Here is a 27,686-nt window from a genome sequence, read left to right on the forward strand (position 1 = left end):
AATTTGATCAAAATGGCCGACTGGCAGTCATCTTGTTTTTTGAAAATGTTGTATTTTGGACATGCTTTGTCAGTTGTCATTCAAACTTGGTACATAGATTATACATGTTAGGATACATGTCCATGACGATTTATTTCGCAATTGGATCAAGGATGGTCGACTGGCAGGCATCTTTTCTTTTTTTTTTTTTTTTATGCGGTATCTTGGACATGCTCTGTCAGTTTTCATTCAAATTTGGCACATACATGTACTTTATACATGTTAGGATGCATGTCCATGACAATTTGACAGCCATCTGACTTTTTGGCCTTAGTGCTATATTTCCACAATTTATGTACCATTTTCATTCGAATTTGGCACATATCAGTGTGTTTCATAATCAGATCAAAGATGGCCGAATAACGGCTGTTTTTATTTTTGGCCATATTACTACTACAAGGAACACGTGTTTTGATGTAAATAAACAATCTGTTGTATACGCCACTTGGAACTCAAATTTCATTAACCAATAATTTAAAGCTAAAAAATTGAGTAAAAAAAAATACAAAATTGAAATATTTTTGTTACTGTTCAGAGTGCAGCATATGATTAACATTTTTTCAAAATTTTTAATCAGTTATACTAATACTGCATTTTTCATGTTAATGTGTACATAATTTCCTTTGTAAATCAAACTGTATATACAGTAATTCTTGAATTGATGTCATCCAAATTACACAATTTGAATCTTTTCTTCAAATATAGTTTCTATGGTGTTGGCTAAGCCTCGATCTGGAAGTAATTTGATTTATGGAAGTAACCAAACCAATGGCTCTTGATTGCCAAAAAGCAAATGAGACCATATGCCCATTGGAGTTGAATAAACCTGAACTAACCTTATTCTGGCTTGGAATAAATCTTTCCAGAAAACTAACTTCAATGAGTAAATTACATTACAACTATACAAGATTTCTTTATAGAAAATTAGGATTTCCTTCACATGGTTTATAAATTATAATTGCTGTCCAATAGAAATTCAACCCAGTCATGTTTCATAAATTCATCTCTTCATGCATTTGACAGGAAGCCTGTGAATCATTCATACCATCACACACAACAATGAAAATACTACAAGGATTTGTTTTTCAAAATTGTTGTATTATTAAACACAACTTCCCACATTTCAAGTATACAGTAACAGCTTAATGACAAAAATTAATACAAAGTGCAGTTTACGATTCAAAGTTGCTATTTTAGAGGCCAATCACAGCTGATTACCAAAAGCAAAACAACGTGAAGTATACCAGGAGTGTTTGAAGTATATGAAAGGTACCAAATATAAGCCGATATTTCGGTTCCTAAATTTTTACTTTAGGAACTGAATTAATATAATCTTGCATTGAGGTTCTTAAATAAAAATATTAAGAAACAAACAGTATGAGTTGGCTCTACATCTCAAATATTAGTAAGTGCACATGAACCAAAAATGTTGTATATTGTATGCTAAAACAAAACAGACACACCTTTGTCATTTATGTAAGCAAATATAGTATACTTGGTATAATGACCATTCTTCTGAGATGGCTTTACCATCCAAGAGCTGTGTTACCAGATGTTTTATTAATGTACCAAATTTCCCCTATGTCACCAAAATTACAGGAATGTAAATTTGACATTTAAGCATTTACTATCAGAATTTCTAATAGAGGAAATATGGCACTGCAGTATTTATATTTAAAGTAAATCAGACGCACAATAATAGGGGTGACAAGTTATATTATGTGAATCCACTGCTGACACTGAAAGAGCTCAATTTAGGTATTGCAGACTATTTTTCACAACACTGAATGCTTTAATAAGTCGAGAAAACAAAGCAGTAATTGAATATTATTTGGAAAAATAACTATCTTCATCACGATACATCTAGATTAAATAAAGTTATATAATATAAATATACTGATAATATCATTTTCAAGCTGTCTGAATAGTGTATGGATTTTAATGTTAGAGGTCATATAGCCGGATTTTCTTTCAAATCTAATATAAAATGACTGTACATCTACATAGCATAGCAAATCCAAGACTTCTCTATATAAACATCAATGCTAACAATAAATTCAAAGAATAAATCAACACTAGACAACACATCTCGTCCAGTATTATATGGGAATTTAACCATGTTCTACAATAAAATCAAAACTTAACCAATGTAAATTAAAACCAACCCTCAACTATTTTCCTCTTTACACACAGTATCAGTCACTGTATTAAAATCAACATACCACATATATATCAGAAATGTAACTTGTGAGAAGCTTTCAGTTTATTTTTAATTTCTCATGCAAACCTGATCAAGTTAACTGAATAAGTAACAACCAACGTGCTTACACTTCATATCTGCAGTGCAGTAAACATGTCAGACTGTCACAAATCATTCACACATTTTGATGACAGCAGTGAGTCAATTTCTCCTAGGATGCAGCTTCAATTAGTCATCATCAGAGATGCCAAAGTCTGGTTTTATCACAGATGACAATTTTATTGTTTAGAGTGTGATCTCTTTCAAGTCTTGATATAATGTTATACTGAATGTATTATCTAATAGTCATAATACAGAATAACCATTATTCTCTACCTCACAAGAATCACACTACCTCATCAAAAGCTTGTACAAAACTATATCTATATCAAGTGTGGGATCTCAGTCCATATGTTCCTCAATCCCTTCACTTTCTGTTACTAAAGCTCTTTCCAGGATCACTCGGCCTTCTTTATATCTTTGGTTATCTTCTGTGGCAAATTCATATATCCATCCTAGCTTGGCATCACAATTTTTACAGGATACATCCCGAACCATGTGTCTGCCGGTCAGCATGACTCTATCCTGAACTTCGCTGTAATTGAGATTTACAACCTTATTGAAGAGAAATGCCCTTCCTGTTGCACCAGTAAACCTAGTTGATATTAATTCGGCACGATTTGTCAATATGGTATCACAGCTTGCACAAGAGAAAAGTCTTACACCTCCTATATGTTCCAGGAAAATGCGACCCATGATTATGTGAATTAATGCAGGGTTACTGGAAAGCGTTCTAGAAAAAAACAAAAATTTTACAACTTAATTAATAAGGTACAGTGTAATATATGAAATTGACAGCATCCAGTTACCAAAATTTATAATAAAACCGATGTGCCACTGTCCTAAAAAAAAAAAAATAACGTGCAACAGATGTGTCAGTGACCAAGCGGCTGCTGTCGATTCAACCTGTTACAAAAACTTGGTGAAAGCAGCCAAGTTTGCAACTACCCTTTCTTGATTTTTTTTTTAAATGTCGTATGTGCCAAAACGACAAAATGTGTGTATTGATTGTCAAAGACACTGTTCAGTGAACAGACTGATTGTCAAAACTGCTGAGCTTCCAAGAACAAGTGTTTTCAGTTTGGGAAAAAGAATTTCACACTGTGGGGAAAACAAATTACAGCAAATTAATTAGAAATATTTTGCAGTTTTTTCTGCCATCACCCCATCCAAAGTTTCCAATAGTCCACTATTTACAACAGTGTGCTACAGTTGTTACACTGCGTCCTGTTCGATATATAAACTAAATTGGTGTCTACACATGCTGCACAACAACTGTACTGCTTGAATGTAAATTAAACTTCAACTTGCCTGATTCAACGCCCTATTGCTTTTGTTATTATTTATTTATTTATGTTTTTGTGTTGAATAAAAAAAAGGACCAGGAATTTTTCAATTAGTTTGTTGACACACTTGGTTGAACCCAGGAGGCATATTTTCAGGATCATGCATCCCAGGGGCTGCAGAACCAAATCAAAGAAAGCTTAGAAAGAACCGTGTGCTGAGAGTATTGAAGACACATTAAAAATTAATTCAAAATTACTTGTACATGAGATATTGATGGAAAAGCTGAAAACTAATTATGTAAATCAGGTAACTAATATGAACAGAACAGAACAAAAAATTATGAATTATTATGCTAATTAGAGAATTAATATTAATCAAAATTAATCAGGCCTGTCTATTGTCCTAGAGCATTTATGTACCAAATTTTATTCAAATGTGATGATCAGTAATTGAGATATCAGTGTTAATTAATTATGTTAATTAGGTGATTAATAAGCATAAATATTTACCAAAAACTACTTGGGTTTATGCATAGTTCTCTTTAAAAGTTTCATTAAAATCCAATTTGTGGTTCTTTATATATCAGTGGAACATTATGCAAATTAGGTAATTAATATCCAATTAAAACTAATCAGGTGTCTGCATAATCCTAGAAGATCTATGTAGCAAGTCTCATTGAAATATGATGATTACTAACTTGATATATCAAAAGCTGAAAATTAATTAATTATGCAAATTAGGTAATTAATATGTACTCATATTACTCTAAAAACTATCAGGTCTGTGCAGTGTCCTATGACATCTATGTACCAAGTTTTATTGAAATGTGATGATTACTACTTGAAATATCAAAAGCTGAAAATTAATTAATTATGCAAATTAGCTAATTAATATATACTGATATTCCCCTAAAAACTATCAGGTCTGTGCAGTGTCCTATGACATCTATGTACCAAATTTCATTGAAATGTGATTACTACTTGAAATATCAAAAGCTGAAAATTAATTAATTATGCAAAGTAAGTAATTAATATGTACTCATATTACCCGAAAAACTATCAGGTCTGTGCAGTGTCCTATGACATCTATGTACCAAGTGTCATTGAAATGTGATGATTACTACTTGAAATATCAAAAGCTGAAAATTAATTAATTATGCAAATTAGCTAATTAATATATACTGATATTACCCTAAAAACTATCAGGTTGTGCAGTGTCCTATGACATCTATGTACCAAGTTTTATTGAAATGTGATGATTAGTACTTGAGATATCAGTGGAAAAGCCGAAAATTGATTAATCATTATGCAAATTAGGTAATTAATATTGCAGATTTTTACCCAAAACTAATCAAATATGCGCATTAGTTTGGAGCATCTGTGTGCCAAGTTTCATCAAAATCCAATGAGTGGTTCTTTAGATATCAGTGGAATAGTCATGGAACAGCTAAAAATCAGCTAATTATCATGCAAATTAGGTAATTAATATGCATGGATTTTTACCAAAACCTAATCAAATCTGCGCATTGGCCCAGAGCATCTATGCACCAAGTTTCATCATAAACTGATGTATGGTTCTTGAGATATCAGTGGAACAGACGGACACACACACACACGCACATACACACGCACACACACTAACTGCAAAGACTCCATTTTTGTGCTTCGCACACGGGAGTCAAAAAGCTATGATGACCCACGGTTACTAGAATGGTTAGGAAACTCTATTGTTAGATATGCTAGTTATCCACTGACTTTACTTTGATATGTGTCCAATTACTATGATGTCATCGCTTATATTGCTATCTTCATTCGCTTTCCATGTGTGTCCACTAAATTGAAGAAATAGAACAAATTAGCCAAAAGATCAACATAGAAACATCACCTACTTTTGTGCGAATGTTGTGTGATATTCAAGGTTTCGTTGTTCTCAAAAAAATGAAAATACAGATTGTTTTGTTAAAAGTCTGTGAATCAAAATTGACCATGGCATTTTGTTCCCCAAAAACTCTGTCTGTGAATGTTCTAAAATGTTAGTATTCCTTATTGTTTGGGTAATTTAATATAGAACTGCGATTATCAAAACTACAATCATAACTTTAGAAAATAACGCTTGTTTTGTTTAGGTTAGCAACTTCAACCAATTTGTTTGCCTTTGTCATAATAGTTCGGGAAAATTGTTGAAAAATCGGATGGAAATTATATTTTAGTACAACGCATTGTTAAATTAGTATTTATAGTTTACATTGTTATAATTTCTGTAAGTTAAATACTAAGTTGTTGTAGAATATTTTTATCGTTTCAGTAGGGCGATCATAAGTCTGCGTCTGCTGATGTCCAACAATTTTGTATCCCAAAAATGCATCTCTGAACGTTTCACAAGTGTGTACATTGAATTAGAGTCTTCTATGACAGAACTATGATAGTTCAAACTATCTTAGTTCTATTTTCTCAAAGTTTGCAGACTTTTTCACCCAAAAAGCCATGTCAGCCATCATATTGTTTTTTGACCACTGTCAGTGTAAGTGACACAGGAAGTTGTTTGGTTTCATAGTGCAGTTTTAATCTGAATATATATATATATTTTTTTTATATTTCAGTGTTATTATTCATACCAAATCATGACAATGCTATAAAAACCGAAAAGATTTGTTTGAAAAAAAAATTACAGAAACTCCAATGGATGAAATCGTCTTCGAACAAATATGTAATTTTATTTTTGTTTAAAATGTTTACCAACACATGCATTCTAACTAAAGAATTGAGTTTCCTAACCGTTCTTCTAGTAACCATGGGTGACCGACCACATGTTCAATTTTTATACAAAGAAACAGAAACATTTCACATGCAATATCTATGTCACAGGGGACCCATATTTAACCAGGGAGCTATCATTATAGTTCCCTGAATTAACATGACACACAATCTTCACTGCCAGCTAGACCATGACTAATAACTTAGTTAACAACCCAGGAAGAAGATGAAAATTACAATTGGGTAAGAAAAAAGATTTGATGAGAAACAAGACATCACTAGTTAAAAGCACAGACCTTAAAATATATCATACATTGGGAATCCAAAGAATTGTAATTGATCTACAAACTGACCACTATTGAGACAAGTAGTTAGCAGTAAATACAGCCGAAAATGTTTCAGGCAAACATGCAGGCTAATCATTTAATTAAACATTCTGGCAATAAAAGGATGCATGTACAGACTAAATTTGTTGAATAAACAAATGTGTAGAAACACGCCCTCTGTGTAATAAATGTAAATGATAATACAATGTACTACCAGCTTGTTCTATTGTTGTTATGCAAATGAATCATATGTGTACAGACAAGATGTCAGCGGAGTATGCCGTGTGTATTGGATGTCATACGATACAAGTTCCTGTTTTTTCGACAGGATCGTAGAAATGACTAAAACTGTTAGGTTTCACAAGTAGAGAATGATGATTAAACGTGACGTGAAATACTGTGATCGAAAAAAGGTAAATAAATCAATCCGGCTGGTTGCGCCGCGTGCAACTCCATAAAAATAGACCAGTCTTTGAAGTTGGGCCAGGTGTTAATCAAATTTCGGAGAGCAACTTATGAGCGACAAATAGAAAGGCAAATAGTTGGACATTTTAGAGCGCACGCAGAAAACAACCTTGTTGTTGGATGCCCTTGATCAAGCTATTTTGCATATTTGATACAGTCTCCATGTATAAAGCCTGACAGAACACAACATTTACGGAAAACGGTACTATTCCACAATATTTTGGTACAAAATTTATTTAGTTTCTTCATGAATTAACATGTTTTGACTTACCAGTATTATTCATGCAGACAACAGAAGAATTATCTCCAAATACGAAGGAAATATTCGTGTATTTTTGATCAGGACAGTGCTTCCTAGCTGTCGACAATAACAATCTGACGTCACAGCTGGAATACCACGTGGTTATTACCCGCGAGTAACGCACTGACCGAGATTTGAATGTTGTATTACGATAAGGGTCCGATAGCATTTTCATCTTTTAACCGGCTGTGAATATGAGTAAACATTTTTAATTTAAATTACACTTTTTTTCGACGTTTTCAAACGGAATCGATCATTTTGTATTAAGAAGAGAACCATTACATTAAGGTAGAAGCCTACTCATAATTTATTCATTTTGCAATAAACTGTACTCCAAGGCAATATAAGGATATTGACCTAAAAAAAAGTTGGGGGTCACCAGCCTGTTTTCGAGAAATGGAGAGTTGTATTTTACCACAGGTTCCTATGGCAGAGATATTATCCAATATCTCAAAATCTAGCCAAGTTACATAGGGTGAAAAAATCATATATTTTTGTTGTTGACATCTGGGTTTTAAAAAGCTTTAAAAAATGCAATTTTTCTTCAACATTGTGTTCTATGGAATTGTTCTAAAAATAGCAATTTTCAAGATATATTAGAACACGTTTCTCAAAAAGCTAAATTGTAACACACAAAATAATGCCATTTCATGTTTGTACATAATAAACTAATGAACATTGTCATTGCGATTTGACCAATTTTGTAAAAAAAATTATGACTAGGCGTCTACCTTAAGGGGAAAAAGTAAAAAATAAATGTCTGCCCTCCAATACAATTTGTAAAGCCTAACATTAGAAATTCTTTCGTTTTATTCCTAAACATCCTAGCTGAGATCAAGACCTTTGTTAGAATGAACAAATAAGTTACAGACCTTGGAATCTGCTTTTCTATGCTAGACATTTTTTTTCAATACTTGGATTTCAATATTTTCAAATGTTTCCACTAATTAGGGGTTTTCCTTTGCATAAACAAGATATAAAAGTAATCCACACAGCACAGATATCTTTGTTATGTAAATTTATTTATCAAGCAAAGCGTCTCAAAGCAACAATATGAAAATACAAAATATTACATAAAATGTTTTCTATGGTGATTGACACGTATGTTATAAATCATAAACAGGACAGAAGATGTACCCTTAATCATAATAAATGTGTTACTCACACAATTACAGAGCAGTTGTAATAATTGGCACGGATATACTGAGAACAAATTTGGTGGCAATAAGGCACATATGGACGGTTTTCAATACTAAATCATGGAATGTATACATTTGAGAAATTATTATACACACCTATGAGAATTCAAATAATTCCACTTATAAGTTTAACATTCTATTCCTTTATCAACAATTAATACTAAACAACCTAAAAAGATCTTAGACAAGCAGCCTCTCTGAGATAGCTCTGCTGTTAGCAATGCACTTTTCAATTAAAGAACAGAAAATATCATTAGAAAATGAACAATATGCATAGTATCAATGCAATGGGACTTGCTGTTTTCAACAAGAATTCAAAAATATCAGTTTTTACCAAAAATGACAAAAATATTCACCAAAATTAGAGAATTGTAGATGTCATTACAAAATGAACAAATCTGAGATAGATCCACATGTAGTACCTATGTATTTAATATCAAAGCAATTAGAATTACGGTTTTTAACAAGAAGTCGAAAATATCACTTTTTACCAAAAATGACAAAAATATTCACCAAAATTAGAGAATTGAAGATATCATCATGAAATGAACAAATCTGAGAGAGGTCTACCCAAGGCACATATACACCAAGCATCAAAGCATTCAGGCTTGTAGTTTTCAAGAAGAAGTCAAAAATATAAAACATTGACACGCACGACGGACAATCACTCATATGATAAGCCCCCCTCGACAAAGTCGACAGCGGAGCTAAAAAAAGCGATCCACAGCAAGCAGTGAAATTGATACAAAGTCAGAGTGATCTAAACAATATAAAGTATATTTGCACTATTCAAAGTGTATAGAGATTTGTTTTGTCACTTAATTGAAAATATTGTATATGCAAACATTGTAATGACATTGTAACATGAAATACATATTAATAAAAGGCTAGCAAATTATTATATTTTATTACAGATTACCGGTACATATTGAATGCATTATCATTTTAAATTTAAATTTTAAACAGATATTCATTAAGTAATTATGTAGCAAATACCGGTAATATTATTACAATTATCTACTGTATAAAATACAAAATTGAATAAAAGTTGGGTATACAACTTATAAAGACAGATGAAGATAAAATTGAATCAGGTCAAGTTTGGGGAATTATTGATACTGACTGATACTTTTAAAAAGTACATTTGTAAGACATAATAGATTGTACTACAGTATTTGCTTTTTTCTCTATTAGTAGTACATGTTCTTACATCAATTATAGAGGTGTGTCTATGGTCAATATAAGTCATATCTTAATGAATGAACCAATATACAGTAAATGAAATGTGTGAGAATATTAGAAATGTGCTTCTAATAGATCAAATATGACATTTTCAATTTTACAACAGTTATTCACAGATTATTAACTTTTTTTGTGTGTGTTGATGTGCCAATCATCTAAACCACTGTTCAAATCAAACACAGCTGTGTACAAGTTAAGCTACACATATTCCAAACAAAGAAAGTAAAGTAGCACAGTGCACTGAAGTGGCAAAATATTCATTATTCTCCACATTAATTCCAGTCCAGTGTATTTTTGTTCAAGCCAAATAAGTATCTTATCAAAGCAACAAGTCACAGACTGGACAATGCAGGTAAGCTGAGCTAGCTACATGTACCGGTATTACAGCCACATCTTGAACTTGAAAAATGCTTGCATATCTGAATCATCAACATTTTTCTTATTGACTCCAGCATAAACGTTCATTAATAATTTAGTCTTGAACTTGGAATCTAGGACATCCACATGTTTCTCCAAGGCACCTGGAAGAGAACGGGTCAAAAATCATTTTTGTTCAAGGTTAAAGGTTATTGTGGAGAACTAGAGAAATATTTGATTCAGACATTTTACTTGAATACCCCTTGGCAGACATGAATGGTTTTAACTAAACTCACATATACCCAAGACTCTACCCCCTTGCTACACACAGGGTTGCATGGTTTTAACTCAGCTCACCTATACCCCTGACTCTACCCTATGCTATCTACTCACCTATACCCAGGACTCTATCCCATGCTATCTACTCACCTATACCCATGACTCTACCCCATGCTATCTACTCACCTATACCCATGACTCTACCCCATGTTATCTACTCACCTATACTCATGACTTTACCCCATGCTATCTACTCACCTATACCCATGACTTTACCCCATGCTATCTACTCACCTATACCCGTGACTCTATCCCACGCTATCTACTCACCTATACCCATGACTCTACCCCACGCTATCTACTCACCTATACCCACGACTCTATCCCACGCTATCTACTCACCTATACCCATGACTCTATCCCATGCTATCTACTCACATATACCCATGACTCTACCCCATGCTATCTACTCGCCTATACCCATGACTCTACCCCATGCTATCTACTCGCCTATACCCATGACTTTACCCCATGCTATCTACTCGCCTATACCCATGACTTTACCCCATGCTATCTACTCACCTATACCCATGACTCTACCCCATGCTATCTACTCACCTATACCCATGACTCTACCCCATGCTATCTACTCACCTATACCCGTGACTCTACCCCACGCTATCTACTCAGCTATACCCATGACTCTACCCCATGCTATCTACTCACCTATACCCATGACTCTACCCCACGCTATCTACTTACCTATACCCATGACTCTACCCCACGCTATCTACTCACCTATACCCATGACTTTACCCCATGCTATCTACTCACCTATACTCATGACTCTACCCCATGCTATCTACTCGCCTACACCCATGACTCTACCCCATGCTATCTACTCATCTATACTCATGACTATCCCATGCTATCTACTCACCTATACCCTTGACTCTACACCATGCTATTTACTCACCTATACCCGTGACTCTATCCCATGCTATCTACTCACCTATACCCGTGACTCTACCCTATGCTATCTACTCACCTATACCCATGACTATCCCATGCTATCTACTCACCTATACCCATGACTCTACCCCATGCTATCTACTCATCTATACTCATGACTATCCCATGCTATCTACTCACCTATACCCTTGACTCTACACCATGCTATCTACTCACCTATACCCATGACTCTATCCCATGCTATCTACTCACCTATACCCGTGACTCTACCTATGCTATCTACTCACCTATACCCATGACTATCCCATGCTATCTACTCACCTATACCCATGACTCTATCCCATTCTATCTACTCACCTACACCCATGACTCTACCCCATGCTATCTACTCACCTACACCCATGACTCTATCCCATGCTATCTACTCACCTATACCCATGACTCTACCCCATGCTATCTACTCACCTATACCCATGACTCTACCCCATGCTATCTACTCACCTATACCCATAACTCTACCCATGCTATCTACTCACCTATACCCATGACTCTACCCCACGCTATCTACTCACCTATACCCATGACTCTACCTCATGCTATCTACTCACCTATACATATGACTCTACCCCATGCTATCTACTCACCTATACCCATGACTCTACCCCATGCTATCTACTCACCTATACCCATGACTCTACCCCATGCTATCTACTCATCTATACCCATGACTCTACCCCATGCTATCTACTCACCTATACCCATAACTCTACCCATGCTATCTACTCACCTATACCCATGACTCTACCCCACGCTATCTACTCACCTATACCCATGACTCTACCTCATGCTATCTACTCACCTATACATATGACTCTACTCCATGCTATCTACTCACCTATACCCATGACTCTATCCCATGCTATCTACTCACCTATACCCTTAACTCTACCCCATGCTATCTACTCACCTATACCCATGACTCTACCTCATGCTATCTACTCACCTATACATATGACTCTACCCCATGCTATCTACTCACCTATACCCATGACTCTACCCCATGCTATCTACTCACCTATACCCATGACTCTACCCCATGCTATCTACTCATCTATACTCATGACTATCCCATGCTATCTACTCACCTATACCCTTGACTCTACCCCATGCTATCTACTCACCTATACCCATGACTCTACCCCATGCTATCTACTCACCTATACCCATGACTCTACCCCACGCTATCTACTCACCTATACCCATGACTCTATCCCACGCTATCTACTCACCTATACCCATGACTCTATCCCATGCTATCTACTCACCTATACCCATGACTCTATCCGATGCTATCTACTCACCTATACCCATGACTCTACCCTATGCTATCTACTCACCTATACCCATGACTCTACCCCATGCTATCTACTCACCTATACCCATGACTCTACCCCATGCTATCTACTCACCTATACCCATGACTCTACCCATGCTATCTACTCACCTATACCCGTGACTCTACCCCACGCTATCTACTCACCTATACCCATGACTCTACCCCATGCTATCTACTCACCTATACATATGACTCTACCCCATGCTATCTACTCACCTATACCCATGACTCTACCCCATGCTATCTACTCACCTATACCCATGACTCTACCCCATGCTATCTACTCGCCTACACCCATGACTCTACCCCATGCTATCTACTCATCTATACTCATGACTATCCCATGCTATCTACTCACCTATACCCTTGACTCTACCCCATGCTATCTACTCACCTATACCCATGACTCTACCCCATGCTATCTACTCACCTATACCCATGACTCTACCCTATGCTATCTACTCACCTATACCCATGACTCTATCCCATGCTATCTACTCACCTATACCCATGACTCTATCCCATGCTATCTACTCACCTATACCCGTGACTCTACCCTATGCTATCTACTCACCTATACCCATGACTATCCCATGCTATCTACTCACCTATACCCATGACTCTACCCCATGCTATCTACTCACCTATACCCGTGACTCTACCCCACGCTATCTACTCACCTATACCCATGACTCTACCCCATGCTATCTACTCACCTATACCCATGACTCTACCCCATGCTATCTACTCACCTATACCCATGACTCTACCCCATGCTATCTACTCACCTATACCCATGACTCTACCCTATGCTATCTACTCACCTATACCCATGACTCTACCCCATGCTATCTACTCACCTATACCCATGACTCTACCCCATGCTATCTACTCACCTCTACCCATAACTCTATCCCATGCTATCTACTCACCTATACCTATGACTCTATCCCATGCTATCTACTCACCTATACCCATGACTCTACCCCATGCTAACTACTCACCTATACCCATGACTCTACCCCACGCTATCTACTCACCTATACCCATGACTCTACCCCACGCTATCATGTGTTTCTCAAGCCTAGGATCATCATACTTTTCAGCTTTCATCAATAACCGCACGATCTCACCATGAATATAAGCATCATCAAAGGAAGAATCTCCTTCAGGAAACGGAAACTTTGCATAGACATCAACAGCTTGTACTGGGTCTTTTTTTACTAATATCTCACCAAGTTCAATGTAAGCATCATGTACCTGCAAAATATATAATATTCTCAGTTAGCTCTAACAAACAATCGATCTCTCCATCATTATTACTTAACAAGCAACCTCTCGGCTGAAATAGCTCCACTGTAAGCAATGCACATTTAAATTAGAGAATTGAAGATATCATCACAAAATGATTTTCAAGAAGAAGTCAAAAAAAGTAAATAAAAAGTTGACACGAACACGGATGCTGATGGACAATCACTCATATGATAAGCTCCACTCCACAATGTCAAACGCAGACCCTAATAGATAGATAGATAGAATTTTTTATTTGGAACGTATCAATGAAATCTTGAGTAAAGTCCAAAAATAACAAAACAAAACATTCAGAACAACAAAAACTTACAGTACTAAAACATATCAAAAATATAGAATATAATATACCATGAAACATGCTAATCAGTATCCATCGTAGGTTATATGGTTAACTATGTGTACTGTTTGTTAAATACCCCAGGTTCAACATGTTTTCATAGCCACATGTGCTAACATAATATCGCCACAGCTGCTAAACAATAATATCATATGTAGGTGTATACCATACCATGGTACCATGGAAAAAGGTTTTCTTAATTTATTGGCCTCCCAAATTCTGACCAGTCACAGAATTGTGCTTTTTCAGTACTCCAAAATTTTGTTTTTCTTCTAGGACCAACTAATTAATGTGTTAAAGTTGCCCACCAAAGTATTTTTCCTCTACACTTTGAACATGCTATGGCAAAATATACAAGACATGTACCGGTATTTGGGAGCTGTGTGTACAATGTTGTTAAAGCAAATTGTCAATGTTTGTTTTAAATCGAGAGCACTGATTGTCCTCTTCCATAATTGGATTGTTTGGTCCCCTGTAATGGAAGGTAGAAACACTGATTGATGATTTTACAAGCTACTGAGTATGACAGTATGGCATGTGTATTTTATGATATTAGAGAGCCAAGGAAGGGTGGAACATGATCAACCATGATGTTATTATTATTATACAGTCATAACTAAAATTTTTGCTATGAAATATTTGTTTTTTTGTCATGCCATTGATTGCTTGATGGCCTTCGTACGGAAGCACAGATCTGTCATGATGTTCGTTGAACATCAATTTGCACCAATAGGTCAAAAATGCGATTAACTAATCAGAATGTTGTACATGATATTTTCTAAAAGAACCAATTAATTTTTTTTTTTTTTTAACAGCTTTCACTATGATAGCAGTTGAAATGATGTTTTTCCATTCACACAACCATAGGCACTTTTATTGTTCAGTCATTACTTCTGTTTTAGCAATAAAAACTAGCTTTTAGTGAGACCAGATCAAAATTCATGCTATAGCGCCAGCTTGTGGTGAGATTGGGATGACATGATTGGAACAATTGGAAGAAGCGTTTCTTGTGAGCTACAATGCTGTACAATTCATATCTGTTAGTTTGATGTGGAGGTATCCATTGCCTTTGTAGGTACATAATACATTGCTTTGTAATAATACAGTTATTTGTAATAATATGTAATAATCAGATTACCATGACAAAAAAAAAAATCGGTAACCCTGATTTTCACGATCTTTTGGTTTTTCGCCATTTATCACTCCCATAACATTTTATTTTATTGAAAAAACAACAAAACAAAACAATAAGAAACTGTATGCAAGTCTACCTGAGGTTAAACCAGATACAAATTAAGTCACATGGTGCAACTTTTTGTAATCATTATTTCCACTGATCAAGATTTCACTTAAATTTTGAATTGAAGTAAACAGTGGATTCTAGAGAGTTTTGTATGGTACATTATTTATTAAACCAATGTTCCATAGACGTACCATAATTACTTACCCCAGGTGCCATGGTTATAACATCATTATATAACATTTGTATTTCAGCTGTATCTGTGCTATCGTCTTTGACTAAAATTCTAGCCAATCCAAGTCTAGGTAGGTAAGTCATTTTATTTAGAGGAACATTGGATGGCACTGCTTGTTTGACTTCTTCTTTGGGTTTTTCTTCTTCTTTAGCAGGTTCTGGAAACAATGTGTAATCAATATTTTATACATGAAATTATCAGTTATTGAATATACTAGTACTTATATGAATGATACATAAAGCATTTGTTGTTGGGTGTTACTCACCAACTACTTCTGTAGGTTTTGTGGCGGCTGAGGCACTAGATTTTACAGAAGCTGCAGCTTTACCTGCAGCAGGCTTTGCAGCTGCACCTCCTCTTGTACCTCCTCTTGCTGCAGGACCTCCTCTAGCTGTTCCTCTTGCTGCTGCTCCACCACGAGCACCAGCACCTCCCCTGGTTGCACTGCCTCTAGTAGCAGCAGCACCACCACGAGCTGCAGTGGGTGCACCACGACCACCTATAACATAACAAGAATATCTTAGTAACCACCTTTTGTGTTTTAACAAATTTAGCTTTCACTGTTTTAGCACATGTACCTACCTGGAGGTGAACCACCACATTTTGTGTTTAACAAACAGAGAATAGCTCTCACTGCTGTAACATACCTACATGTACCTGGAAGTAAAGATTGTACCACCAAGTTTTTAAACACATACCTCTCACGGCTGGGGCTCCTCTAGCAGCTGCAGCACCTCTGCCTGCTGGTCCAGTAGCAGTTTTTGTTGCAGCAGGGGCAGCTTTCTGTTTTGCTTTTTCTTCAGCAGCTTTTTTACTCTCTTCTTCCTTTTTTATTTGCATCCACCATTCTTGTTCTGAGACACAAGTTGCATTAAAGGGATCATATCAAAATCAGACATGTAGTAATGTATTGTTAATATTGGAACCAACAATTTATTAATGCATAATATTAAAATTATAATTGTATTTTGTAAAATGGTTTTACAACAATTCATGTTAACTTACGTGATAGCTGTTGTGGTGGTTCTCCTCCTCTAACTGGTTTTCCCTCCAATGCAATAGCAGCTCGGAATGATAACTGTGCATCTTGTGCAGCTTTTTTACCATTGTCTGATGATGGATCATTCTCATACATTGCAAGTTGTGCATTGCCAAGTAGATAGAGACAATAACTATTACATGGTTGTATCAACACACCAGTCTGACAAGTCTGAAAAAAAATTAAAGGGAGGTAGTTTAAGTCAATTTTTTTACATTTACATATTTTTAATACAAATCACTGAAAATACATTATATTCACCACAACCTATTATGTTCCCCAACAATATTTTTTGTTCATGACAACCTTTTTTCATATTCACCAGAACACATCCACAACACATCCTATTATGTTCATCACAACATATTATGCAAATCACAGCCTATTATGTCCAAAAACCAGTTATGTTCACCACAACCTATTATGTTCATCATAACCTATTATTGTTTTTAAAAAAACAATAAATCAAAAGAACTTTTACAAGTTATTTATTTAGCCAGTATTACTGAGATACATATTACCCACTCATATTATCATTTTCTGTAAACAGGCTCAGAACCCATTTACAGCTCAGAAATAAGTGACTGAACAACTAAATATCATACAGTTGTATTGAGAGGAATACATCAGTTGTCCAGAAATTTAACCGCTACTATTTGCAACAAGCACAACTGGATCTTTGACAAGCACTGAGGATAGTACACAGAACCGACAGATTTGCACCTCAACTTGACACCATTATCCTAAATATGAATGCAGCGAGTCCGGCAGGTGGACAGAATGTACTCTTTTTTTTTTCACTACTGATTGTGCAGCTGACTGTGCGTGTCAAAACCCACAATCTCCCCGATGATGGGAGGACATACTAAACATTGTGCAAAATACTAAATCTAGATACATTGTATAATAAGGTTGTATTCTGAGATAATTCCTATTGTTGTCCTAATACCTTCCCAAGTATTCATATAGGAATAATATATGACATATACAAGAACATTATTCAAAAGAGTTTGCAAATTCGAATGGCAAGCCAGGGGCAATCAATAACATTCAAATAAATGTTTAGGTACATAATTTAAATCATGTAAATTCAGACCATCAAATATTTCACATTACATTCACCTCAATAAAGCTTGAGAAATGATAAAATAGATACAAGTTCATGATGATTTTGGGAAATTGTCATTATCTTAAATAAAAATAATACCTTTTGTTGTAGTTGTAAAATCTGTGTACTGTGTGGTATTGTAAATGACCTGATGAGTGCAGACAACCTCTGACATCGTTCAGCTATTATGTTAGGGTCAGCTTTCTTCATCATTAATAATTCCAAGAGTTGAGAATGACTGTCCAATAGAACCCATTCCATGGATTGATAGACATCACCACGGTTTACCAGCGAACAAAGATTATTAACTGCTATAATAGCTCCACTGTACATTTAAAAAGATTTAAAATTTTATCTATTTTATCTGTACAATAAAATTATTCATCATACATGTAGTTGAATATATAGTTGAACATCTTTTAGTTCAGTCTGTATAGAATTAATGTCTGAATCAATAGGGGTAATCATTCATGTTATCAAAAAAACTATTACACTCGCTACACCAGTTAAACACCACCAGAAAGTTTCATTCCTCCCTAACTAAAACATCATATTTCAACAGATAAATGCTATCAGCTAGCTTACTTGGTTTAGTTGAAATAAATTAGTGTTGATGGCCACTACCTGTTTCAGTAGTTAGTTATATGAACTAACCTATGGAGTATTTCTTCCGCTGTCATGTACTTATCTTGTGGAGAGGTGGATAATAACTTTCCAAGTTGAACACATCCTCTCAATAACTGAACGTTAGATTGCTTCCATAAATCTTCTGAATGTAATAATGGACCATCACTGTGTTATCAAACACAAATATGGTTACAGACATGTATACAAATATTATATGTTTGCGAACACACATAGTTATTGCTTTATATATTTATATTTTTCACAGGCTTTCATTTTAACTGACCAACATATTATATTCCGGTTGTATTGTATTATTGTTGTAAAATATACAGTAACATGAATCACTAGTTATGGCATTTGCTAGTAATGTATGTTGGAACAGGACTGATTTATATTTTGCTGTGATAACTTAAAATCAAGTCATGCAATGTTGTATCATGTCCTGCTTCGAAACAAGCTCAATATAACTATCTAACTATGTAGTAAGTATGAAATGTTCAAGATTTGCATGATGTAAAGTCTATGTCGGGTATAAAATATTTTTTGACACATGTGAACTAATAAAATATTTTCCTTTATCAGGGTGTGTCGCATACGACTTATTTACCACTTCCGTGTCACTGAGAATGTTCTAGAACCGTACTGTGTCTGATTGGAATATTCTAGATTTTTTTTAGAAAATGGTTGAATAGGTAATAGAACACTGTAGGAGGCAATAGAAGGTAATGGAACATTCTAGAAATTGGTAGTAAATTCCAGACTCATTATGTATGCTGATGTAATGGTCTATTTATAGACAGTGGGGTATATATAGGGGAGTTGTTCAGCACTGAGTTCAGATCGGAGATCTCGTTGAAATGTATTGGAATTTAAGTATCTAGTTATTGGAGTAGTGGAGTTTTACCGCGTTATTGTACTTGATGTTTGCAGAGTATAATAATACCAGTACCAGTTGAAACCTCATCTGTTGGCTCCGTGTTCGTATTTTATCATCGCCGCCAGGGAAGTCTTTCTGTTACTGTTGCCATTTTGGTATTTGAACCATCACACCTGTACTATACCAATTACGGTAATATTACGTTGCGTGTGACAGAATGATATTTATTGTACTTACACATTACCATCCTTTGTCATAGCACTAATAGTACATTGTTCTAATAAATATTGTACTCCATCATGTAAGTATGCAATGGCTTCTTTACACCTTGTACCAGCACCAGAAGACTGACTTGCAATGGCCAATCCTAAGTAGAACCTATGAAAACAATACTGAGGTATTAGATGAAAATAATAAACATTTTTTCAGATACAAGTATGTTCATTTTATTATTGTCATCTTCAGAATGATATACAGTTATGTGTGATAAACCCAATTTATTCAACTCACACTGTTATTGCAGTCTCAGAGCACTGGCTACTCAACCTTAGATTCACACATACCATACTGACCCTTGATTCACATGTACATGCACCATACTGGCCCAAGAATCACACGTACCATACTGACCCTCGATTCACACATACTGTACTGTACCCAAGAATCACACGTACCCTACTGACCCTCGATTCACACATACTGTACTGTACCCTAGATTCACACGTACCCTACTGACCCTCGATTCACACATACTGTACTGTACCCTAGATTCACACGTACCATACTGACCCTCGATTCACACATACTGTACTGTACCCTAGATTCACACGTATCCTACTGACCCTCGATTCACACATGATTTTGCCTGTAAAAGCATCAAACTGTACCTTGCAATTGTCATAGTTGGTTTGACTCCAACAGCCACTTCTAGTCTTTCAAGTGCCTCATTTACTTTTCCCTGTAGTAAAAGCAACCTGCCAGCATGTACATTGTATACAGCATTATTCTGACTTAAAGACACTGCATCCATGTACTTCAAATAGGCTTGACCAAGAGGAGTTTCTTCATTTGATGCAGCTTGGGCTACTTTACCATCCTGCAAATACAGAACATTATATTGTAATTATTTTCCACATATTACTTAATCTAGATACAGTGCATTGATGGATGTGTCAGTCCTGGCACTCCAATTTGTACCAGATGTGTCATCCCCGGAACGCCATTCTGGACAGGATGTATTAGTCCTGGCTCTCCAACTTCACCAGATGCGCAAGTCCTGGCACTCCAATTTGTACCAGATGTGTCAGTCTGGATATACCATTTTGGATTGGATGTGTTAGTCCAGGCTTTAAACTCCACTAGACGTGTCAGTCCTGGGTCTTCAATTAGAACTCTAACAGTATATGCTTAATAGAATATAAACTTTTCATTGTCGAGTACTACCATATGTATTATCAAGATATCTCATCTGATCTTATTTTACCTGTGTGGCCTGCTTTGATTTCAATATGTACAAAGTTTGTACATAATCAGCCTTAGCAGACTGCCCTGTTTCTTTGAGATATTTCAATTCCTCATCAATAGCTTGTAATATGCGTGACAGTGGTGCATTGGCAGCCACACCCCTCTGCTGACACAAGGCACGAGTGTCTTCTTCTTCTGTACTCTCATGTTTGCTACTTGTACCAAGACTCATTGCACCAAAGTCATCATCAACATCCTATGGATAATGGGTACATTTAAATAAACAAATACAGAGTTACATAACTGAACCATTTTGTTTTCCTTATACCGGCAGTATTTTGGTGTGCCAAAGATTTGTTCATATGCCCAATTTAATATTAAATCTTCATTGAAATTTGAGTCTTGATTGAGGTTTTGAATCACCCACAGTGCCATATTAGATGAAAAGAGTCTATGGCAAGATAATGTGTGAGATGAATCCAATATGAGGTTTTGGGAATTTATTATTGTTGATATAAATCACCACCATCAGAAACAAATTTAGTTAAATTTAGAGGATCTTTGTTGAAATAAATTTGTCTGCGAACAGAGTTTCATATTATTGCAATAATGTAAAACTACCGGTAATTCTGATAGTGGTGATCTATAATGTACAATAAAGTATATATGACAAGCATTTCTCAACCAAGTCATTATACTTTTTAAAGTAGCATGTCACTAGTACAAATTGTCAAAAGAACAGGACATTGCAGGGTTCAGTAAAAAATGTTTAAAAATTATTTTACATTTTTCAACAATGTTTTTATAATAAAACACACTAATGTATAACATGTTCACCACACAAAAAGTAAATGAAAACATTTACATTGACACATCAACAGATGTTAACTTACATCAGATTCTTTTTTCAATCCATACATATCTGATGCATAGTACTGTTCTTCCAATATCAATCCCAACTGATAATGTAGATCAGCCTGCTTACTCTTTATTTTAATGGCACTAGCTATATTATGAGATGCTGTTGCCAGGGCATCAAGGGGTGAATGACCTTCACTATAAGAACCAGCTTGACCTGCAATGTACATCATTACAATGTTTTAAAACAGCATTATAAACTTTATGAAAATAAATGTACACTGACAGAATTGATAAATTAGAATAATTAACCGACTTGCTTACCGTGTCTTGGCAGATTTTCTTTATACGCTTTCAGTTGATCTTGAGAATTCTTGACTAACTTATCGATATTACTTTCATCTAGTACTTGCTGCAGTCGTTTCTCCCAACTACGTACCTATACAAAAACATCACATAGTGAAGAAAGGGATTTAATACCACAGTATTTACCAAATCTGAGCTAGTTACCCATGTACCTTGTAAAGCATATCTGAATTTAATGTGCAATTAATTTAGCAATTTATTCATATTCTTACCTGTACACTGTGTTTAGTATCTCGGCTAGTGTTTTTACTTGTACAAAGTTTAGCTTTATGCCATTCCATTTCACCTTTGGCGACCTTTCTGCTGCAATCAGAACAGGATTCTGCATTCTCCTTCAAGACAGAGAGATTAGAGAATGATAATGAGATATTAAAAAATTAATATCCAATTGTGTGCGTGTGCAAAACACAAATAAAAAGTAATGTCATAAAGTTAAAGAAGTTTTCTCGAATGAATTGAAATTTTGTAGTGCTTGTGAAAATAGTTTGGAATTAATATGCATCTGTGCATACTAATGAGCTAATTTGCATACTCAATACATATTTTCAGTATAATATTTTAGAATCAACGTTGATATGATCAAAAATCAGAGATCATTGAATTTGAATTACTCTAGACTTTGTGGACTGAAATCAACATGACTACAGCTCAGTAAAAAATTCACAAATAAAATGAAAATCATTACCTCCAAGTCTTTTGGTTTGTGACTACTTTCTTTAATATGTGTACCAAGTTCAGAGAATTTCATTTTTTCCTCTGCACCTGTAAAGGAGTGAAAAACCAATGTAATTTTGATGAAAAAGATTATATGAAGGTAATAGAGCAAATTCCTCATTCTAGTGTTGGCAAAACACTATCTATAAATCAAACTGAGATGAAATGAAGCTATTTACCAGCATATGCATAGATACTATGCACCAAAGATGATGACATTTCTTTATCCAATCCACACTCTGATATTTTCCAATCTAATTCTAGAGGTGATTCGTCCAATGGATCAAACTTAGATGTCCTTGTTAGTTCATTGATGCATGGCAAACAAAACGTATGTTTTGGATCAGATCCTTTAATGCTAGTTGGACAATACAAAGCACCAAGGCATATTGGACATTCATATTTCATTGATAACTTGGAATCAACAAATCGTACAGCTCTACTCAAGCGTTTTCTGCTAACGATAACACTGTACACCTGTAACATTATAAAGAATATCATAATTTAAACACAACAAACAAACAAACAAACACAATTTAAACACAACTAAAATGACATGTTTTTGGAGTAAATGAGCGTCTATCTTGCACTTCTAATTTACAGGTATGTATATGACGGGGACACTATGGTCATAATTCATGTATGCATTCCAACTTATGTCACCTAATCCCATAGTTTTTTATGCAACCAATTTAATTTCATTTTGTTTTAACAATGACAGAAAAGAAGATGTCATAAAACACCAACTTATCCATTACACAGAAAAATGTTGTAATCATAGGATAGCATAAAAAAAAAAAAAACTTAAGGAAATCAACATTTGTATAAAGACCTTTGTATTTGAGCCATCAGCTGATGTAACAGTAACATCGATAGATGTCTCTCCAATATTCAATGGCACAGGTATAGCTACATCACCACCATTAACATTGACTAACGTCTTCTTATCAGGTGCTGCTGGTTTCACAGTTATATTACTTTGTGTGAAGGGTACAGAGCCTGTTGAAAACAATGAATAACAATGTTGTATGAGTATTTACCTCAATGACTCTTCGTCAACCCTTGTATTGCCATGGTAATGCCTTCATTGCCATGCCTAACATCTTGTTTGATCTCAATATGCTTTATGAATGGTGTCAAAAACTTTTGTGCTCAAAATGTGTCAGTTTGGAAAAAAATTTATTCATGGAAAAGTAATCAAGGAATCAGTTACTGGAGGACTTGGCTGGGTCACTTTAAAATAACCACTTAAGTAAGATACATATTTTGTAAATAAATGTAAAAATAAATTTAGTAACAGTATTAAGTAATTTCCTAGCATTCTTCCCAGAAACCAGTGTGATATTGACAACTGCCATATATTTTGTTTCCAATACTGGTTGCACATTTATTCAGAGAATATATGTTACTATGTTGATATCAGTATCCTTACACGTATAGGTCACAGTGTCAGCTTCAAATTCTGGAATTAATTCACCATTGGACAGCTGTAACCCCATCAATGAGGCATCTTTAGCTGATAGTCTTTTGGCATTAATTTGGTAGAATTTTGTTGTACCGCCATCTTCTGCAGTTACTTCTATTTTGATGACATTAACTTCTCCCTCAGTCAGTTGAATGGTCTTGCTTCCGCCACTTCCCTGTAAACAAGTCCAATTGTTAAATTTCTGTCTCACTTTGTGACATTGCAACGGGCGTTAGAATTTTAGGTGTAAAAATAATGTGCATGTCATGTTGTTGCTATGGAACCAATATCGAACGTGGCTACCGCCTTTGAATAATGAAACTGTGTAGACAAATCACAAACTCTACCCCCTGACCCCCCCTCCCACTTTTATACATTACAGTGGTCAAAGTATGCATGAAGATATTGACTGATGTGAAGCAGAGGCCAATGTGATGGTGTACTGTCTTCGTGCATACTAGGTATCTTCGTAATAACCTTATAGCATTATATTTTTTATTAAAATACAATGAATATAGCTCAATTTAGCATGCTCAAAAGTCATTATAAACAGTTAATGAGTCATGTGTTTTTTTATTGTTCAATACTATACTGACAATATGAATGGTTTCGTGGTCACGTGTTTTTTTTTATAAATGAATAACTGTATATTATTTTCAATGGCATTTAATTTCAATATTTTGATGTTTTGAGAAATTTCACTGGGTTTCAAGTTCACAAAATTGGCATGGAAACAATGGGATCTATCTAAATTTCATTTATAAACGAAAATATTAAATTATTATTATTAAAAACATTATTATTAATCAAAATTAAAAAGGTGTATATTATTTCAATTAGATTAAATCCACCACAGGAAATAAAAGAAATCAAGCATTCCAACATTTCAATCAAACTGTTCTAGTGTAAATCATTTGCCCGGTTCCAGGTATAGCCTATTTTGGAGCAGTGACACGAACCCTCCATGATCTAGGGTACACAAACTTCAACAGTTGCAACCAGCCCCGGGGCAACTAGCACGTAAACATTTCGAAATGACTTACCACTATTTGGTAGGATGCGCCAGTATCACTGGTCATACACTGAAATGTAATCTTTGGAACATCGCTGGCAAGCGTTATACTATATTCCGTTACGTTTTTATTAAATTTAGGTGTCAATTTTCCGGGAGACACTTTCAGCTCGACGAGGTCGGCGTCGTCCATCTTGGATACTGTGTCACTGTGGTTTGCAACTAGTTTTCGTAACTATGAATTGAACCATGTATATCGTACACGTTTTCTAAAATAGAGTCGCATTTATCAAATTACGTACAATTTCATAGAATAATTATGTAGTAACTTTCATTTAAAACACAAAGTTGGTTAAATAGTCAGAATAGAGTTACACCCCCGGAGAACCTAGTGACACAATAGCGTCTGTAGTACCAGAGCCCTTAGCTCACTGAATACGAAGTCAACATAAAGCCCCTTATGCTGGTTATGTTGATATTGTGGGCGTGGCGAACGGCTGTTGTGAAACTGTCGCACCGCAATGTTTCGATATTGTTATTATAAATAACAATGAATTAAAATTCAAGATGCAGCTAGTTTTAATTAGTTATTTATTAACTCATAACAACCTACTAGAGGAGGTTAAAAGTTACAAAAAGACAATTACGAATAAAAATTAATCAATTACAATGGCTAGGAATTGAAAGAACCAATAGCAAAACGAAATGGAAAGAAACAGAAAAAAAAAGACGAAAATGCAGCACTCACTTATGGGTAAAAATGCATTAACATTCATGACATATTACACACCATTATTTAATACTAATAATATTATTACTCAACAAGTACTATTTGAAGGTAGTGTAAGATAAAAACAAAACATAAAATAGATTTCACAGACAAAACAATTACCGGTAATACTTAATAAAAAAATACTAAAAAAAAAATTGGTTAAAAAAAATTATTTCCGAAATTATTGCTTCCATGGTGACAGAATCCACATCTCTATCAACATTTAATCGACTGATAAAAGGCAACCTTTCCTGAAAATTTAATGAAAATCCACCTGTAATTTGTTGGGTTATATCCCATCAATGTACCAAAATTTAATGGGTTTAAATATTTACTGCATCCACAGAAATTTGCGGGTTTAACGCGTGTGCAATATGTTGTTTGAGGTGAAACCAGTAACACCACAGGCTTAAAACAAAAATAGCTTGTTTGAAGTTTGTGCATAACAGTCAACAGAACACATTTGAATACCTTAATTTGTAAAAATCTTCACATTTCCAAGAGTTTATGGTAATACAAGTTTAACATTTACCTGCAAACACTTGGTGTTGTGTTAAATGCATACTAAGAGGAATATTTAGGTGTTTTGTAACAACCAATTACAAACAAGGATGACAAATAATTATGACTTATTCAAACAAAGATACCATGCGACAAAGAAAACCACAAAAGGTCTATTATTTATGTAGTTATCCTGCTAACAGACAATTCAACAAACAACCAACCAACCCCAACACTCTTTGAGGTAATACTGAATAAACATTCATGCTGTAGCACATTGGCTAATGATGTGGATTATATTTCATGCATCATTCATTACTGGTATAGTATGATAGATTATGCTACACCAAGCACTCATCGAGCATGGGTACTAATGGACCAACGTTAGTGTGCAGCTCTGGTTAATAATTGATTAACATTTGTGATCCACCACTCGCCTAAAATTGGTGAATTTCTGCACTCAGAGTAGCTTTGGTAATACACAACACGTTCATGCTGCACAACTCAGAATTGGTTTATAATGGATTAATAGCCATGATGATTCACTAACTCAGCATTGATAATCATGCTAATTGTCTCACTTTGCATTGGTTACAAATGGATTATATACAGCTATGTCAATTCACTCACTTATCAATGGTTAATAATGATATAACACTCATACTGATTTCCTCGCTTGAATTTGTTAATAACGAATTAAAATTCACGCTACAGCACTCAGCATTAGTTATCAAAAATTAATAATGAAGTAACATTCATGCTCAAAAATAATTTGTTAATAATTGATTGCATCATAGACCTTAAGGTTTATGATTACATTCATGATGCAGCACTTGGCATGGGTT

General features: G+C 35.0%; 2 protein-coding genes across 4 annotated transcripts; both read right to left on the reverse strand.

Annotated features, from left to right (window-relative positions):
- Positions 1 to 1,116: 1,116 nt before the first annotated feature.
- Positions 1,117 to 7,553, reverse strand: LOC144359979 (protein yippee-like 5). 3 transcript variants are annotated; one of them, XM_085490445.1, is made up of 3 exons: positions 7,441 to 7,547; positions 5,385 to 5,456; positions 1,117 to 3,071 (listed from the first exon to the last, which is right to left on the reverse strand). In XM_085490445.1, exon 3 carries the CDS (start codon positions 3,032 to 3,034, stop codon positions 2,681 to 2,683), a length of 354 nt encoding a protein of 117 aa, XP_085346571.1. In that variant the 5' UTR covers positions 3,035 to 3,071; positions 5,385 to 5,456; positions 7,441 to 7,547; the 3' UTR covers positions 1,117 to 2,680. The 3 variants fall into 3 exon arrangements, with proteins under 3 accessions (XP_085346571.1, XP_085346566.1, XP_077869004.1); XM_085490440.1 differs by having other exon boundaries at positions 5,380 to 5,456; XM_078012878.2 differs by lacking the exon at positions 5,385 to 5,456 and having other exon boundaries at positions 7,441 to 7,553.
- A 2,339-nt stretch (positions 7,554 to 9,892) lies between these two features.
- On the reverse strand, positions 9,893 to 25,849 carry LOC100373099 (uncharacterized). Its single transcript, XM_085506055.1, has 19 exons — positions 25,600 to 25,849; positions 24,524 to 24,731; positions 23,924 to 24,090; positions 23,271 to 23,568; positions 23,063 to 23,139; positions 22,590 to 22,709; positions 22,336 to 22,450; positions 22,047 to 22,228; positions 21,173 to 21,409; positions 20,577 to 20,785; positions 19,927 to 20,067; positions 18,840 to 18,977; positions 18,285 to 18,510; positions 17,044 to 17,248; positions 16,737 to 16,892; positions 16,310 to 16,537; positions 16,011 to 16,210; positions 13,956 to 14,175; positions 9,893 to 10,432 (listed from the first exon to the last, which is right to left on the reverse strand). Exons 1-19 carry the CDS (start codon positions 25,759 to 25,761, stop codon positions 10,293 to 10,295), a joined length of 3,429 nt encoding a protein of 1,142 aa, XP_085362181.1. The 5' UTR covers positions 25,762 to 25,849; the 3' UTR covers positions 9,893 to 10,292.
- Between the last annotated feature and the right edge of the window lie 1,837 nt (positions 25,850 to 27,686).

Source organism: Saccoglossus kowalevskii, chromosome 2 (assembly GCF_978046115.1).
Source record: "Saccoglossus kowalevskii chromosome 2, keSacKowa6.1, whole genome shotgun sequence".
Classification (NCBI taxonomy): Eukaryota; Metazoa; Hemichordata; class Enteropneusta; family Harrimaniidae; genus Saccoglossus; species Saccoglossus kowalevskii.